Here is an 18224-nt window from a genome sequence, read left to right as displayed (position 1 = left end):
GGTATAGGGCCAGTATAACCACCTCCTATGTCACTCTCCCTCTCTATCTCAGAGGTATGGCTTGGGACAGAGGAGGGCATGCCATGGATTTGGTAATTTACAGCTGACAGGAGATCCTGATGGGACCCATTGCCAGCTGACATGAGTTAGGGCCTAGGGCTTGCTCAAACCAACAGTAGGGATGGGACTGCAACTGTGGAGGGCTGAGAATCAGGGAACCATAAATGCCTCCCTGACAGTTTGTCCCTGTCTCCTGTGCTAACCAGATCTCAGTGCATACTAGAATCTGACCCCCTACTTTTAAAATTTTTATATTTCTTAAAAGAATGTGTTAAGTTAAATTTGTTCTCAAATTTAGATTTTATAAAAACAAGCTTTTACAAAACCCAAGACCAAAGGAAATGTTTCCATTAAGTTAAAAATAATCCAATGTAAACAGTCTTTTAAACAAAACAAAACAAAAACCCACAAAAAAAATTACTCTAATGCTTGCAACCAGCTTATTGTAGCTTTGTGTTTGCATGGGAAATTGAAGTGAAACTGGCTAGCTTCTTTCCATTGTGAAAAAATGCAAGCCAGTGAAAAGAAAGTTATATTTTAAAAACATTCTTTCAGTTTAAAAAATGTATGGTGATGATAATATGCTAGACAAGAGTACTTGTTTTTGTTTTTAAAAACAGCGTGCCATTCATTTACATTGTTTTAATATCAGAATCATTTTTATTTAGGTTTGAAGAATAAAAGATATTCAGCCTTATAATTTGTTTTGTAATATTTACGAAGAGCTATCTGATCACCACATTACAACACCCGATGGTGTGTGTCCTCCTGGAATATAATCACTTACTGTGTATTTCCAGCACTTTGCCTTCAGCCTTAAGCCTAACAATACATCCAAAGCACGATCATATCTTAATGTGACTCATACACATATAAACATATACACACCTTATTTCTTAAATTTAGATTACCATTCGATAATCTGCAGATGTATTTTCTTTGGAGTGAAGGAGTTGTATTAAGGGAGAGATGAACCAATTACCTGATGACTATAAACAAATACGGACCCAATTTCAGTTCATGTTGTCATGGTCTTCTGAGACATACAAGCCATAGAAAGTTCATAGTTTGTCATAAAAAAACAGTACCAAACATTCATTGCCCATTATACCATCCTCTTGCCACAACTATATAACCCATTTGAGTTACTTCAGTGCTGTTAGTCACCAGACCTGCCCTGTTAGTCATTGTGATGGGTAAAGTCCCCTTTTATCAATGGAAAGCCCTATGCGAACCTCCCTTTTCTTCCTGATCTCTATCTCTGTATTTTTTCCCCAGGGGGAGGAGGTTTGCAAGGCCTGTGTACCCCTTTGCTTCCTTTCTCTGGGTGACAGAAACAGCTAGGAAGACTATTATAGATTAGATAGGGAGGCCACACTCCAAATGTATCTAATTAATCTGTCTAACCTATGTGGCCACTCCCCTTATCCCTGTAGTATCTGTGTTAATTTTATAAAGTTCTATAAATTTGTATGAGTTAACTACACATAAAAGTGCATTCTCTCTCAATCAGGTAGAAAGATCTTCATTCTTCTTACGCTTATCGTTTTCTCCACCATTTCAAGAACAAGGCAGAATGTAGCATATATTTTAAAAATATAATTCTCAACAGTGTTAATATATTGGCCTAGAAAAAAAATGTAAACATCTGGGAAAAATCCAACCTGCTCACATGCTCATTGACTCATTTATGCATTCTCAAGAGACCAACGGGTTAGTGGACTTGTTGGACTCACAGATTGAGCTCTTGAGCAAGCAGTGGCTGAAGAATGCCTGATTCAGCTTTCCATGGCAGTTAGAAAGAAAATACTTCTACACTGTGGTCAACCTTAGTGATTATGTAGCTCAGGAAACTTTAAGAAATTTTGCAGGGCAGATGCTCATTTAATGGCCAAATTGAGATCTGGTTGTAAGTAGGTGAAACTCTATTTACTTTTACAGACTTGATGCCCACTTACACCTGTTCTGAATCTGGCCCTTCAACTGGACTGGACAAGCAGTACTTAAAAAGAGATTTGACATTTATATGGTTAAGAACGTACAGAATTATAGTTAATGCTAACAAAAAAAATGGGAAATATATAATACCTCATTTTCAGAGTTTAAGCCAATGTCCATTGGGTATTAGGATGAGACCTACTTGGAAGGCTACTTATCCCACATCTACCTTCTGTAAGGTTTTTTGCACTTTTCCTGAAGCATCTGGTGCTGGCCACTGTTGGAGGCAGGATACTGGACTAGATGGACCATGGTTCTGATCCAGTATAGCAATTCCTATGTTCTGTAGGCTTCCCTTTATAGAAAGGGACTGTTTAATTCTATAGACACACTCATATGATGTAATTTATTCTACCTGCATAAGGCTCAGTTAGACTCTGTGCACCCCTGCATTCTGTGCATGGAGAGGGTGAGGCATGAATTCAATTCCTCACAGGTCACTGGATCTGTATGATAAATGTGGAGCTATGGCACCATCTCAGCGCATGCCTATTGTGTGTGTCTGTGGTGTTCTCTGTGGAGCCACTGTGGAGAGTGACTGTTCTCCCTGTGTTTCCTTCATGTGCAACTCCTTTGTGCAGTTTATATGCTTTTCTATGTTGGAAAATTACTTTGTGTTAGAACACGTTAACTAACATCATACTAAACACACAGTGTAAACATTATTATTTTGTTTAACATCATTTCAGCTGGTGGTGTTTAGCAGGGCTAACCAGGATCAGAAGACACAATGGGAATGTCTAGAGTAGGGAAAATGGTTAAGTTTTAAAAAGTGTCAGCTAAAACTTTTTAACATTAACAATTTTAAACAGGACTTTGCCCCGAGTCTAGACAGGGCAAGTCCTGTTAATGAGAAACCTAGGCTTCTCCCTATGAACATAAATAAATGAATTAAATAGAAAATCTGTTCATTGAAGAGAAAATTGCTTTCTAGATTTGCATCTCTAACAAAAACAATCAGAATGTAGCCTTTTAATTATGCTACAATGAACCCAGCTCTATCTATATGTTTGAGAGAAAATATTAATGTGGATGTGGAAAGCTGGATTTCTTTAAACAAATATATGTTATTGTAATGTGAATAACTGTACAGGCCATGTTGAAAAGACTAAAGTAATGACTGTGAAGCAAAGAATTAACTGTACATAATGACAGACTGCTTTAAAGACAAGAAGTTGGTCCAATGAAAGAGATTACCTCATCCTGTCTCTGCTTCAAAGACAATTATTTCTAATTTCCAGAAATAAGGATACCAAAGAGGCAAAACACATTAATTCAGTCTTCCAATAGAGTGTTAGAAATTGCCTTGGTGAAAATAAGCATTCTGAATGGGTTATTTAAAATCAAACTTCCATTAATCTGGTAGAAGGAAAAAGCATAATAATAAAAAATAAATAAAAACTTCAAAAACTGTTCCCAAGGGAGTCTACTGAAATGCAAGTCACAATTCTGCATTTCAGGTTAAGATACTCTCATTTCTGCAGATTGATCTTTAAATTCGTTATGGCTTTTAGCAAAGTGATCTGTGCTATCATTGTGCTGGCATAAATTCAGATGAGTTTGGTGAGTGTCCTACATTTTCTTTTAGAAAATTATTTCAATTGCAAATAAGTTGTTCCTTGTTTCTGTAGATGAAATCCATATAAACGCAGGGTCAACAGTTCCCGGGAGGATGGTGAACCTTCTTGTAAAAAAACGCAAGAATTTCATCCCTGTGGCAGCCCTGAAAATCCTTAGCAAAGCTTTGAAATAGTCCAAGTGGTAGTCTGCAGTCCACTAATTTCTGTATCCCTTGAAATTATGATAATTCTTTTAGATTAGTTTTCTTACATGACATTAATTCGGTGCGCATGTAAGATTGCAAGTACAGGTGTGGTAAAATGTTAGTATACCTCGTGTAAGAAGAGGAATAAAACTTAAATATATTTGGACACTTTCATCAAAAACTGAAAAGTCGAAATTCTATATATAAATATGGAGATATCTTGGGGAAATTATAAACCCAAGGTAATTTACAGTAATTTACAATAAACTATCTACAGCATAGTTGTGCATTTATATAAAGCCATTTACTGCGTACTGCACTTGAAGTCGGAAGCCTAAAAATAAAATAAACCATCGAAGCCCCCTCTGACCTGTAACTGTCATTAAATCCTGAACCCAGGGAAAATTTTAGAGAGTTTAGAAAGACATGAATTCCTGGTCATCTGAGGAAACCTGAGGCTGATTTACAATCATCCAAGGTGTGCGGCTTATAAATGGATGTATTACGCAACCATTATTACTAAAGTGAACCGAAGAAGTTTGTAATGGAAAACCAAAAATGACAGAAAAAAAAATCAGCAATGCCTTTTTTAGGTAGCCAGTGAATTGTGCGCATCTTTTAACATGTTTTCACTATGATCAAGTATATTTATGCTTTAGAACTAAAGATAATATGAACAAAACCAGCATATATTTTGCATTCATCTTGTTGCTTCAAACTCTATCAATAGGGACATAAATATTTTTACTACAACAGGAGCAATCCCTGTAATCATATTTTGTGTACAGGTCAAATTATAGAAAGTTAGGCTCGTAAATCCAAATTTAGGCAGCTAAATGAGTGGCTTGATTTTTAAAAGCGCTCCGCGCAGCTGCTCCCCTCATGAATTACAATTTTAATCTCTTAAATGAGGATTTGGGAACCGAATTACCCATTTTAAAGTGTTGTTAGCCATATTCTGTAAAATGATTATGTAATTTCACCAGTTTTTCAGAAATGGAAGGTTGCAGTAGAGTGTTAATGTAAAGTTTCATTATCAAATATCAATTAAACCTAAAATAAAAAAGTCACACATCTGATGTTCAAGCACATGTAGACGGTAGTTTCCAACAATGAGAAACAATGAAATAGGAATTAATATATCTATATAAAAAGAAAAGGAGTACTTGTGGCACCTTAGAGACTAACCAATTTATTTGAGCATGATGAAGTGAGCTGTAGCTCACGAAAGCTCATGCTCAAATAAATTGGTTAGTCTCTAAGGTGCCACAAGTACTCCTTTTCTTTTTGCGAATACAGACTAACACGGCTGTTCCTCTGAAATATATCTATATATGATTCTTTTAAGTAAATGGAGAAATCATGATTATATATGGGTGTATATCGAATATGTATTGGATAATATTTCCGTACAGGAATAGTCTCTTTCAGTTTTTGAGATCATTCTTGCAAGCTTTATTATTGTGGTCACATGGTATGATGGCTTTGTGTAGAAGCAGGACTCAGCAACCCTTCTGTAGGTTTTTCCCTTCCATCTGCTTGATGTCAGAGGCAGTGGGTCTTCTTCGGAATTTCGCAGGGTCCAAAGCTGTCTGGGTTAGGAGAGAAATAGTTTGGCTTCTACCTTAGTAATTATGTCCATGGGTGATCAGTTCATATTATATGTCTGCAGAGTATCATCTCTACAAACAAATTGAAATGCTTATGAAAGGCTGAAAAGGTTTTCAGTGTAAGTCTCCGGGGTGCAATAAAAAGGCTTTTTCTGCTTTAAAGCACAGAGAAGCAATCAGCCTGATGCAATTCTTTTCTCCCTCTCCAGCGCTCCCAGAGGGGGATTTCTCGGTAACCACCCTTCTCACTGTCCCTCCAGACTCCCCGTATCACCGTTATACAGGAATCAACTCCCGGATCCCTGCCAAACGCACACTGCCAGAAAGGCAGCCAAATGGACCTCATGGCTTGTGCAAAGGCTCCCCTTCAGCAGATGAATGAGAGGGGAACAATCTGCTTGCAAAACATTAGGGTTTACTCTTGAACCCCGGGTCCGCGACGAGCTACAGACTGGTATGCTCTGTTTCTCGTTAAGGAGTAATTCTATTCCCTCTCCTATGAATCAATGTTATTAACAGAATGTATTTGAAATCCGGTACTTGGATGGCTTCGCACGCGCCCACTTTGGAAAGCAGAGTAAAAGAAAAGCATTATACTTACCCCCAGGAATATTCTCAAGAGCACAATGGAAACTTAACTTAAGTGAGAAGAAAATGCAATGTTTATTATGGTGATGCAAACAGAAAGTGGTTTATCCCCATTTGTTGTTGTTGGCAGAACCTATTTCTGCCCTTTATAAAGAGCTTTTCTGACACGAAGAAAAGACCCACCGAGAAAGTACACACCTTATTGATATTTTCCACAGGAAAAACTACTTGCTGTCCGATCTTTTCCTTTGGATGTGTTTGTGTCAATGTGTGTGTGCAAAACAGCTTTACAAACATACAGTAAATCCAACCATCCTGTAATGGAGCAGGTGTGCAAACTCGAGACACGTCTACCACGCCTCTAGACAGTGACTAAGAGACCCTTTGAGAGTGATTCATTTGACCCTATAGCTTGAGCCGGTTGGCTCGGGCAGAGGCTTCTCCACTGCGGATGTAGCTCTTGTATCTCTAAAGTGCCCAGGAAAGGGAAGCAGCTTGGCAGCTGCCGGAACGTGGCCACTTCAACTCTGGACGAGGGGGTGGGGGGGAGCCGCGGATGGGAGGCAAACTCCAAACACTCCCAGCTGCTCCAAGCAGGCTGCAGAAAGGAAGCTGCCACTATAATAGTATTTATGGCAATCAATAAAGACAGGGCTCGTAGCACGAAATGATTGAATCACGCCGGCTACAACATCTGCTAGCAATCCCCCCTCTAAGAGACGATGGTCGAGCCTGTCCCACTGTTCGTACACTTTCTGCGGACAATTTGCTGCGGAATAGAGATGGGTTCTTACATTATTTCTCAATATCAGGTGCTACGGTTGGTAACATAGTAGTTCAGTATGCAGTTTCCCCTGGGTTTATATTAAATAAACTATGAGTCATAATTGTGTGTCACAGAAGACAGTGCAGTTATTTTTATTTTTTTTTCCTGCACGGGAATTCAAATTCATACTGTGTACAAGAATTGCGTTCGATTCAGTGGATGTAAATGGATTTCAAAGAATGCATACCAAAGACCAGTTTAAATCCGTGCTGTTCAAAGGAGAAACAGAGACGAGTAAATGGTCACAATTTAAGTACTGACTCTGAATAGAAGTCCCTGTAAAGAAGAAAAGTAGACTCCAATCCCTTCCGTCTTAACCAGCATCTCTCTTCAGACCTGCTTTCCAAACAACTGCCTACTCCACTAGGTTGCGCTAATGCATCCGATGAAGTGAGTTGTAGCTCAGGAAAGCTTATGCTCAAATAAATTTATTAGTCTCTAAGGTGCCACAAGTCCTCCTTTTCTTTTTGCTAATCTTCAGATGACTCCGGAGACTAATGTTATTCTTGTTTCTCAAACCCTATGAAAAGTGAATATAATAGCCAGAGAGAAAGAATTATTTTACAAGATGCTTGACCTTTAACTCGGAATTTAGTTTACATTAACAATAAAGAATGCGAGGTATGCTATGTGGAAAGACTTCAGCATGGTCGATAGTTGTAGAAGAGAGGAAAAGTGGAAATTGCTCTTCTTGGTTGACAGAGGAAGGGGAGTCATTTTTGTTCATTATAGACAAAAGGCCTGATCTAAAGTACATTGAAATCAGAGTGAAGATTCACATTAATTTCAATGAGAAAAGGAGTACTTGTGGCACCTTAGAGAATAACCAATTTATTTGAGCATGAGCTTTCGTGAGCTACAGCTCACTTCATCAGATGTTTACCGTGGAAACTGCAGGTAAACATCTGATGAAGTGAGCTGTAGCTCACGAAAGCTCATGCTCAAATAAATTGGTTAGTCTCTAAGGTGCCACAAGTACTCCTTTTCTTTTTGCGAATACAGACTAACACGGCTGTTCCTCTGAAACCTGTCATTAATTTCAATGGGCTTTGGGGCTTTCCATGAATGTTTTGGTATTTATTTTCAGTTATTTTAAATTTCCCCTTTCCCCATATACTTGGCCAAATGCAAATGGACACTAGATACCAGGAACTATGGGAAAATGTGTAACCTGGCAATCCACAGGCTGGAACCTCAAAATTTAGTCCCTTTGAAGTCAGGGGAACTACCCAAGTGAGTAAAGGTTTGCAGTATCGGGCTTCAAGGTACCAAAGGAAAAACTTTTCTAATATGTGGAGAATAACAGATTTATTTGCTCCGGATACTATACTCTTAACGTGATATAATTAAACTTATTTAGTAACATAACAATTCCCATTCATCAGGAAAATAGTGAAATAACTTCTGCATTCATGTTTTAATTTGTTACAAAACAAAAAACTGTACTATTAGAAAATATGTGTAAAAATACTAAATACAGTTTCCCATGTATGCAGTTACATTACTATAGCCACTCATTTGCAGACTATAAAAATAATGATAATCCGCCTTGTCAAGGTCCTTTTTTCTGTCTGCAATGCGGTATTTTTTGCAGTAGATGTCGCTTCTAATAAGTAAATAACCTGTCCTTTGAATTTTTCATTAAAAAGATATGGTACTTTTTGTGAGGGTAAGGGGCGGACTGTACATTATTAATGACTCGAGACGATTTCCCTTACTTTTCATTAATCGTCTGATGCGATCCGTCTTTTTTTCGTTCAGTGACCTCAGTGCAAATAAACCTATCAGATGTAGCCAACTGACTAGCAAATTTTGTGAATGGAATACTCAGTGACTGGAAGATGACGTAATTGGAGAGCCGTGGGTTTCGTGCCCGGTTGTGGATTGGCTACATTTTGCCAACAGACCTTATGATTGGCTGGCCAGTGCCGGTCAAACGCCTACACACTTTCACCCTGGCGGTAGATATAAAAGGGGGGTACTTAGGCATTGAACAGCATCACGATTTAGAAACATATATTGAGGAAGCCTTTACTGTTTCTTAAGAAGCTTTGCATTTCAAGGTAAGCATGCTCTTCCTTTTTCTTTTTCTTTTCTTAAATCTAGAGTTGGTGAGCTTACTTCAGTGCAGCAGAATTTGCAGTGCTTGAAGCTGTACCTGTACCCAGGAAGGTCTTTAACTGGTGCCCAGTTATAGTTTGTGTTGCCTTTCTCTGTTTTGATTTTTCTCTGTGCATTCAGAGAACGCATAATTTGTAATTAGCTAGATTTCGTATGGTCTTCTAAATTACACGTTACTGGATTCCTCAAAATAAAATAAAACAAAATAAAAATAAAAAATACCAAGGTAAAAGAAGGAATACATAATCCCCTTAGAATAATTGAAAGCAACCGATACTGCGTAGTATATTATATTTTGTATGGAAAAAACACCCTAATCTCTACATTATTGGGCTGCATAGCTTGATTTCTTTTGTAATCATTTTGAGTTTTTCACAAAATCTGTTATAAAATGGTAAAAGTGTAAAGAATGACAACCTTCATTGTATGTTAGCTAGCAATATATGCTGTAGGTAGTAATAGGTGTTCTAATTTATGAGTGAAAAGGTTAAGTTAATCTAGAGATATTAATTAAAGCTGTGTGTCAGAGAGAGGAATTCTTCAAGATATGATTTTTTTAATCTTTCTGCTGTCTTGACTTGAATTCATCGGATTTATTTATCTTTGGTTATAATTTTGGGATTTTTTAAATTAAAATTAATTGAATGGACCTGTTTTTATAATTTTATCTAATTTGTATTTGAGTTGGAAGACTAGTATGTAAACTGTACCAGGAAGTGAGCACTCTTTAATATAATGTACTGATTTCTACACAAACAGAATTATTTTTAATTTTTAAATTAAACATTAAAACGATTAAAATGTATTAATATTCTGCAAAAATGAGAATATGTAAAAATAATGGTCATATTTCATATTTTAAAAATAACACTAGCTTTAGCTTTCATGCTTTTTCATAAGATTTACTGTACCTGAAGTGCCATTTTGTCCAGTTCAGATCCGACACATTAAATGCATGAAATTATGTGTAGTGCTTCAACTACAGGGGAGAAGAGACACGTTTCCCATCAGTTTATAGACAGATCTACATTAATTTAAATCCCATTTTAGTTACATCTTGATAGTAATCCTAACTCTGAAAATACTCCAAAAATTACAATTTGGTCATATACAAAAATTCTGAAAATTATTTGAGAAAACTAAAGCAAGAGACCAAAGCAAATTAACAATAACAACCTATTACCAAGTTTCAGAGTAACAGCCGTGTTAGTCTGTATTCGCAAAAAGAAAAGGAGTACTTGTGGCACCTTAGAGACTAACCAATTTGAGTGAGCATGAGCTTTCGAAGCTCATGCTCAAATAAATTGGTTAGTCTCTAAGGTGCCACAAGTACTCCTTTTCTTTTTGCTAACCTATTACCAAGTGTGCCTAGAGAAAGACTGCATCTTTAGTAGATCTGATAAGATTGAGGAGGTTGGAAAATGGCCATTGTTTGATCTGAATCTTTGTTGTAGAGAGGACATTATGGTTATGCTGAAGATTTCATCTTTCCTTGCTGTTTATGCCTTGGTTATGTGCCAGATGGATCGCTTCCAGGCAACCCCACTCAGGTAAGAAGCAGAGAGCGGTGGAAACTCATGAGTTTCGGAGCACTGAATCTGAATGGAATGGAGACATTTAGTTTTCGTTATGGCTGCATATAGGAAGTGGATCATAGTAAAGGAGAAAACTTAGATCTCCTAATACTATTTTTTTGTAATGCTCATATTTTAAAATGCAATAGATTACTTACCTAGTGTGTGAGGGAACGAGTAGTCTTTGTCTTCAGTTTGGTATACATATGGACACTAGTGACAAAGACACGCTCAACTGTGTTGAATAGTGTCTAAAAGAACTCAGCTGCCTAAATGCACAGAGGCAAAAGTCTCTGCAGCAGTTATCCTTGTATTCATGCTGTCTCGCTTGTCTCCACCTAGACCTGGCTTAGAGTCTATAACAGATCGAGTGACACTCAGTGATTACGAAGCTCGGCGATTATTAAATGCGTTGGTGAAAGAATTTGTTCAGATGACCGCGGAAGAACTGGAACAAGCGACTGAGGAGAACAGGTAAGGGCTACAGCCCCGGGGATATGCACAGATGCTGGGGAAGCAGGACCACTCTGTGTGTCCATTTGATTTCCCAGCAAAAGCCACCTCAGCAGACGCTCGGGCAGGCTAAGATTTTCCTCTCCCTTGGGACTGCGGATGACCTTGTACAATACTTGGGAAGGGATGGTACTGCAGAGATGTTTTCCAGTATCAGTATCAGGTGGATGGTTTCCACATAGTTAACCTGCTTTTATCTTATCTTTTTTTTTACAACCGAGAGAAAATAAATAAATAAATAAAAAAACCATTGGAGGGTGAGTTGAACTTCAAGGAGGGGGTTGTATTAAAATATGGCAGCAAGCGGTACGTTTTCCCGGTGGTAATATTGAGGGCTGTTCGATTGCTCCTGGATTCTCTGTCGCGATAGTGCATGATGCTGTCGTGAGGCATGGAAGGCCACTGGCTGAAGCGGGGCATCCTAATAGTGCACGCAGCGCCACCCTCTCCCTCAGAGCCAAGGCATGCAAGTACATTTGCATTAACCTTAATGAATTCCTATTGCAAAGCATGTTGATGAATGAGAGACTGAACAGCATGTCTAGTACATTGGAAGACAACCCCCCTCTCCTTTGACTACCAGCATCCCAAAATCTAATCAGTTTGCTTGATCAAGTAAACAATATTCATTTTGTTCATGATGGAACTCTGTTCTCCCTCTGATTTCAAGTGTGCCCCTCCCCCCGCATGAAATGAGTGTGAGGGGATTTTATCCTTTTCTTTTTGTCTCCTAATTATACTTATTTATCTAGGAATGTAATGCATGAATGTGCATGATTTATATTACTTTTTTGGCATGTTTTTTTCCCCCTGCAGCCTGGATAGACCTATTTCCAAACGCTGCGCCAGTCTGAGTACTTGTGTGCTGGGCAAACTGTCTCAAGAATTGCACAAATTGCAAACTTACCCTCGTACTGACGTCGGGGCTGGAACTCCTGGCAAGAAAAGGAATGTGCTGAATGACCTGGAAAATGAACGCTATGCAAACTATGGGGAATCCCTGGGAAACAACTAGACATGCTTATTTCCACCCTTCTCCCCCTTTTTTTTTTAACTTGATGCATGTGGATCTAACCTTGATTGCTAACTTTGCTATGTTATTTTGATTCTGTTTTCGACAGAGAATGTTTGAGATGGACTTAAAGTTAGGACGATAAAGAACACAACACACATACCAAGTTAGAAAAAAAACCCCCAAATAAATTAAAAAAGAATGAACAGCACTGCCTTGAGACTTCAACTGATTTTCTTAGACATTTATTTAAAAAAAAATCTAAACAAAGCTTTTCATTTCTAGCTATTACATGTACAGATAAACTCTTCTTTCATGCCTGCTCATGCACTTGTTCAATAAACCTATTTTTCTATGAGGATTAGGTCTGTTTTGATTAATTGTGTTTGGAATAGACAAAGCCAGAAAAGTTTTAGAAATCTTTTCAGAACTAGAGAAGAGCAGAACAATACAAAAGTTGTATAATAATTTAATTCCAGAATAGCTGAACAATTTGACCATGTTCATATACACTGGGAGAACTCCTAGACCCTTTTAATGCTTTCTATATGTATGTGTGCATACATAATCAGTCACACACACAATCTTAGTAAAACAATTTGTATGAACTTTTGAAATGGCTAAGCATCAAGCAATGCATGTATTAACTAGTGTGAAAACACTAGAAATGTAATCCAGGTTTAAAACTGTTCTCATTGAACTCATCCAGGTAAGAACTTTAATATTCCTTTTTCATTTTCCTTTAAATTATTTACATGAAGCTTCTTTACAGTGATATATTACCATGAATAACTGGATTTTTTTTTACATGTATCAGTTTTAGAAATAACCTGTGAGGTAGACTTGTATATTAAAAGATTGAAAAAGGGGGGGCTTTCATATCTGGGTAATTTAAAATCTTGTTTTCTGTTAACCCTTTTACTTTAATACAACAGATTTAGTGCTACTTTTGTGCCTCTAACTTTTTTTTTTGTCTGTACAACATATATCTCATAATATGGGAACTGTTCAGAAAACAATTGTCATGTTACCAGGGATGTTTTCTATGGTACTGTCTCTGGATTTGTCTATAGTCCTAACTCGGGAAACATTCTCATTGAGTTCAATAGAAGATTAGCTTGAACAAAGACTATAGAAGTATGTACTCTAAGGCCCCAGTCCAGCAATACACATAAGCATGTGCTTAATTCTAAGCAAGTGAGTAGTCCCATTGAAGTCAGTGGGATTGCTAAAATGCTTAATGTTTTGCTCAGTGAAGGCCTAAATAAAGAAGAAAGCTGTTTAAATAGTGCAATCAGATATATGGAAGAAGGAAAATGACTATGTGCAGTTCAACTCTGAAAAATTACTAAAAAATCCCTGGCAACTTCTTACTCTATAGATTTAGTTCCTGGATGAAATCCTTGCTCCATTGAAGTCAATGACAAAACTCCCATTGACTTCAGTGGAGCCAGGATTTCACTGCTTTTGTGTGTTCGGACATAGCTGCTGATCTGAGTACCTAAAATAGGTTTTTTGCTACTATACTCCATCAGCACCACAGAACCAACTCAGGTGAGACTTAGCTAAATTCTTTTACTCCTTATGCATTATCAACAGTTGTCTGTTAAATTTCAATTATTTGCTGGTGGGAATGGAGTTTATCAAATATTGAGGAGATAATTTTGTCTATGCAACCTTAACTATTGTTGATGATGTGCAAGAAAGAAAGAGCCCAGTTTGACTTTCACAACCTGAGTTGAGTCTGTAGCACCTGGTAGCTAGAAAAAGAAAAGTATTTTTTAACTTATAAACTGAGTGAACAATATGTAAATCCTTGAAACACAATAAATATGGAACTTCACAATACCATTTTTATAGAGGTACTTTTCCAGGTAGAACCACACCTTATTGATATAAACAAAGTATTCTTTACATTCTCTCTATGTAAAATATATGTTTTTTATTTTGAAAAGCAGTGTAACAGCACAGAAAAGGGCATGTAACACAGCAACCTGTGTGACCCATCGTCTGGCAGACTTCCTGAGCAGGTCAGGAGGAGTAGGCAAGAACAACTTTGTACCTACCAATGTGGGATCTAAAGCTTTTGGGAGGCGAAGAAGAAATGCTCAAATATAAACATCTGAATGACGCCTGGAATATGGTAAACACCCTGCAATAAATGGAGAATCTTTACTTCCCTTGGTAATGTTACCATTGCTAATATCTTACGTAGAATTCTTGTTTGGATGGAAAATAGATTTATGGTGTCTAGATCCTAGAAAGAAACAGTAATAGTTAATCCAAATGTGTTACAAATCCAGTTATACATTTAAGTAGAACATGTATTGTAAGGTCTCTTTTTTTCAAAGGAAAGTGAAAAGTTTAAATAATCAGTTGTAATGAATGCTAGATCACCTTGTAAAACAAAGCTGGTTGGTTCAAATAATAGTTTCAATCAGTGGATATTCTTGCGTTATACTAAAAGTAATATTTCAGTATCAATATTTTTATAATTTTGGATTTCTTTCTTTCAGATTGCCATGAAACTGAAATGTAACTCCCTTTTGTTTCTAACGAAAGCAACTCTTCTCCATAAATCAAGAAGGCCAAACAGAAGACTCATTTTTTGCATCCTTCTAATATATAAAAATGTTTTGTTAAAAACAAATGAAAGCACTTCTGTTATGTATAGTACAAAACAATCTAATTATTCAAATTAAATTATTGTATATTCTTTTTATATGCAATTCTATTTCAAATAAAATGTGATAGCATCTATTATTTATTTATCTCCTAGCATATATGTGAAATCTGACCCATGCTATTGTATCTGGGCAATACTGCCAAATCTCGGGGATTACACTAAATTGCTGCCTGTCAAGGCATATCTGTAAAATATGGTGTGCTGTGCCTTGATGTAAAACATTTAACTAACATGATTGTACAGTATGTTTAAAAACACTTCAGTATTGTATCATTTGTGAATTTAAGCAAAATTAAAAAAAGTATTTTAGATACATTTGGATTGAGAAACTGATCTTTCATTTAAACCAATTTTATTGTTAGTTTATTGCATAGTTGTTTTTTAAACATCTGGCATTAATCAAATGTGGATACCAGATTAGAAGGATCATTGGCCTGCTCCCATATGGTACTTCCTATGTCTTATATAACTACAGGCTCTAGAGTGGTTCTTGAGAACTAAAGTTTGAATGTTCAGAATAGAGAAAACATTTTCCCTTTTACAAACTCATGAACCAGTAGCTCAAAAATAATTACAAAATGATTCAACAGAATAACCCCCCACAGTTCCTGGTAGTAACAAATGTCATAATGTATAGACCAAGACAAAAGTTTTGTATAGCCTCTTTCATACAATCTATATTCCAAAATGGTTTACAGAGTTAAATAGTAGGGGGATGGACAAAAGAGAAAAGATGTGTTCAGCTGAGATTGAAATGAGAGAGAGAGAAGAAATGAGAGAAAGAGATTCAGGATGGCAATTACAGACTGAAGGAACTGCAAAGAAGCAGTTTCTTTGATTAACCAGTGTCTGAGACTGTCTATAGAGGAGCTGAAGAACAGAGAGTGGAGTAAAAGGAAATTGGAGAAAATCCATGGGTGGTTTTAAAACCAAGGAGGACACCTTTTAACCAACACGGGTCCTTTCTCCTACAGAAGGAAATTGCTGACTTTTCAATATACTGGCTGGGCTAGATACTCTGGGTTTACCCTTCCCTACACTGCGCACTTGTTATAGCGGTGTGTACAGTAGATACATGGCTAGCCCACCTAGGTTCGGTATAAATAGCAGTGTAGGTGGTGAGGCACTGCTTAGGCGAGTAAAGAGACATCTGAAGCTTATGGGTCTGTGTCCTACACAGCTTTTCACTTGCCCAAGCAGTGCCCCCATATATACACTGCTATTTTTAGCAGCGTAGTGTCCTGCTGTCTCCCTGCTGCTGGAGCCTTTCCCCACTGCAGGAAAAAACTCTGACAGGGGGGAAAGGCTCTGCCAGTTTTCTGCAGCTGGAGCCTTTCCTGCTTCAGGGAAAGACTTCAGCAGCAGTGAAAGGCTTTCGCAGATGGGAGGCAGCAGGGAGAACCTTTCCCCACTGTCTCCATCCCCCCTCCACCCCCCCCCCCCAGTCTTTCCTTGCCGCAGTGTGCAGCAAGTGTGCAGTGTAGACATAGCCTCTGAGTCTGTTTTGCTCTGCACTGCACTGCCAGTGCAATCGGACTCTAAAATCAGCTTCACCAGTCCAGGGAGCATCATTCCACTGAAGTGACGATCATCTCATGGTGCGGAGCGGTCATTAGGGCTCTTGCACCACTGTGGCAAGGGTAGGGAAAAGGGGCATGATTGGAGGAAAGGCTACGTGGTGGGGACACTCCTATATCATGCCAATCCTTGGCTACGTTTATGGCTTTTTGGGGTAAATTAGAGCAGCTTTAAGATTGTATGATTCCCACACAACCATCTCTGGTGGGATTTAAGTGGTATGGAGGGCTGTGGCGAATTTCATACTACATACTATGTTTGAAATTAACTTCAATATAAATAATTTTTTCTCTACATGCAGTGCTTGATACTTTTTTCTTAGCTAAACACAAACTGCATTTGTTACCACAATAATCTAGAATTCTGCAATGCCTAGAATTCAGGTGTATACAGTTTCTAAAAAGATTAACCTATATTACTCTACAATGATATCTTTGGTCCTCTTACTTCAACAATACAGAGGAGCACATCTGTCATTATGTACTCAGTAATAGCTCATACGTAGCTTTGAACATTAGAATACATTTTATTGAGATATAACATTGGTTAACAACACTAGGATTATGTCCTACTGCTTTAGAAATGTGACATGTGCATTGAAACTGGACAACTGCTGGAGTTAGGCGGAAAGGTGAAGTTTGTTAATAAGACATTAATGTGAAAAAACTAATCTCTTAAAGAGACGTGGGCTCAGATTAGTAGATTAGTAGTAAGAAAAATCATTTTAGCATGTACTTTAATTTTTTCCATAAGTTTACCAAAGAAACTAGAATAGAAAATAAATTAGTCTGGTTTTGTTTTCTTTTTTAGCTTCAAATGAACAATATTTATTTCACAGCAATAGATAGTTGTACTGGTCCAGATAAATGAAAATACTTTGCATGTGTGCAGTCTTGTTTCAACAAAGAATATACTTATTTAAATGACCAGTGGAGAAATAGCACTAATAGCAAATTCAGTGTTTATCTTTCTCATGGGAATCTGTTGCTTGAGCTTTTCCACTGTTTCAAATTCTCAGAGGCAGGCAAGACATTGCTCTCCTTTTTTTTCTAGTGCAGTATTCCTGCCAGTGCCCTTTACAGGCAGGCCTGGTTAACTGCACTGATGTTGATCCACAGTGTTCTGCTTCTATATGGTGAGGGAGGAGTTTCCTTAGTAGCTGTCTGAGAGCTCTTTTCCTCAGATACTTTTGGCAAATTCTTCATCTCCTTCCCAGTTTAGCCTTCCCCTGGAAGAGACAGAGCGTTCAGTAGAGGATTTTGATGAAGTCTGGGGACTCCTTTAGCCCAGCAGTAAATCCTCAGCCACTTCAGTGCTTCTGCTGTTGATCAGGGCCCAGCGGTCAGCATCAAAAGGCACAAGTTCCTGCATTCAGCTCCCCATGTTGGCAGTGCCCCTTCCTCGGTCATTTTTCTCCACTCTTGGTTCTGTTCTTTCTTGTCCTCCTGCTGCAACACCAAACCAGTAAGCCTCACATTAGTCAGTGCAGGAAGAAGTGTGGGTTGTGTTGGACTGATTCTTCAAGCTACTGTATTGAATGGTTCTTACTACTCACAATGTCCCAAGGAAGGGCTTAACACCAGTCTCCTTTTCCTACCTCAGTCCCTGCAAGATTTCTTTTCCAGGTTCCCCTATGCACTCCCTTTCCAGAGACAGATCCTTTCAAGCTGCAAGTGATCCACCACCACCTGAATAGCTTGTTTGAATCAGAAGATGATCATCTCAAGTACCCCTTCCCTCCTTCCTAAGTGCTTTAAGATTCCTGCTCCATTCAGTCAATCTTTACTCACTTCACATTGTTTTCAGCCAATTGTCCACAAATCTAAACCATGCTCTAAGTCATGGTTTCTCCTTGTCTCCTTAGATAGCTTCTATTTCCCCTTCATCCTAGTC

At 37.9% G+C, this 18224-nt stretch overlaps 1 protein-coding gene across 3 annotated transcripts; it reads left to right on the top strand.

The window, feature by feature from the left end:
* Nucleotides 1-8803: 8803 nt before the first annotated feature.
* On the top strand, nucleotides 8804-14830 carry CALCB (calcitonin related polypeptide beta). Of its 3 annotated transcripts, none has more exons than XM_048853521.1 (5): nucleotides 8804-8910; nucleotides 10423-10518; nucleotides 10885-11016; nucleotides 14026-14210; nucleotides 14584-14830. In XM_048853521.1, exons 2-4 carry the CDS (start codon nucleotides 10433-10435, stop codon nucleotides 14183-14185), a joined length of 378 nt encoding a protein of 125 aa, XP_048709478.1. In that variant the 5' UTR covers nucleotides 8804-8910; nucleotides 10423-10432; the 3' UTR covers nucleotides 14186-14210; nucleotides 14584-14830. The 3 variants fall into 3 exon arrangements, with proteins under 3 accessions (XP_048709478.1, XP_048709477.1, XP_048709476.1); XM_048853520.1 differs by having other exon boundaries at nucleotides 14023-14210; XM_048853519.2 differs by lacking the exons at nucleotides 14026-14210; nucleotides 14584-14830 and adding an exon at nucleotides 11872-12428 and having other exon boundaries at nucleotides 8805-8910.
* The last annotated feature ends 3394 nt before the right edge of the window (nucleotides 14831-18224 follow it).

Source organism: Caretta caretta, chromosome 6 (genome assembly GCF_965140235.1).
Source record: "Caretta caretta isolate rCarCar2 chromosome 6, rCarCar1.hap1, whole genome shotgun sequence".
Lineage (NCBI taxonomy): Eukaryota > Metazoa > Chordata > Testudines > Cheloniidae > Caretta > Caretta caretta.
This window is presented reverse-complemented; position numbering and strand designations above follow the sequence as displayed.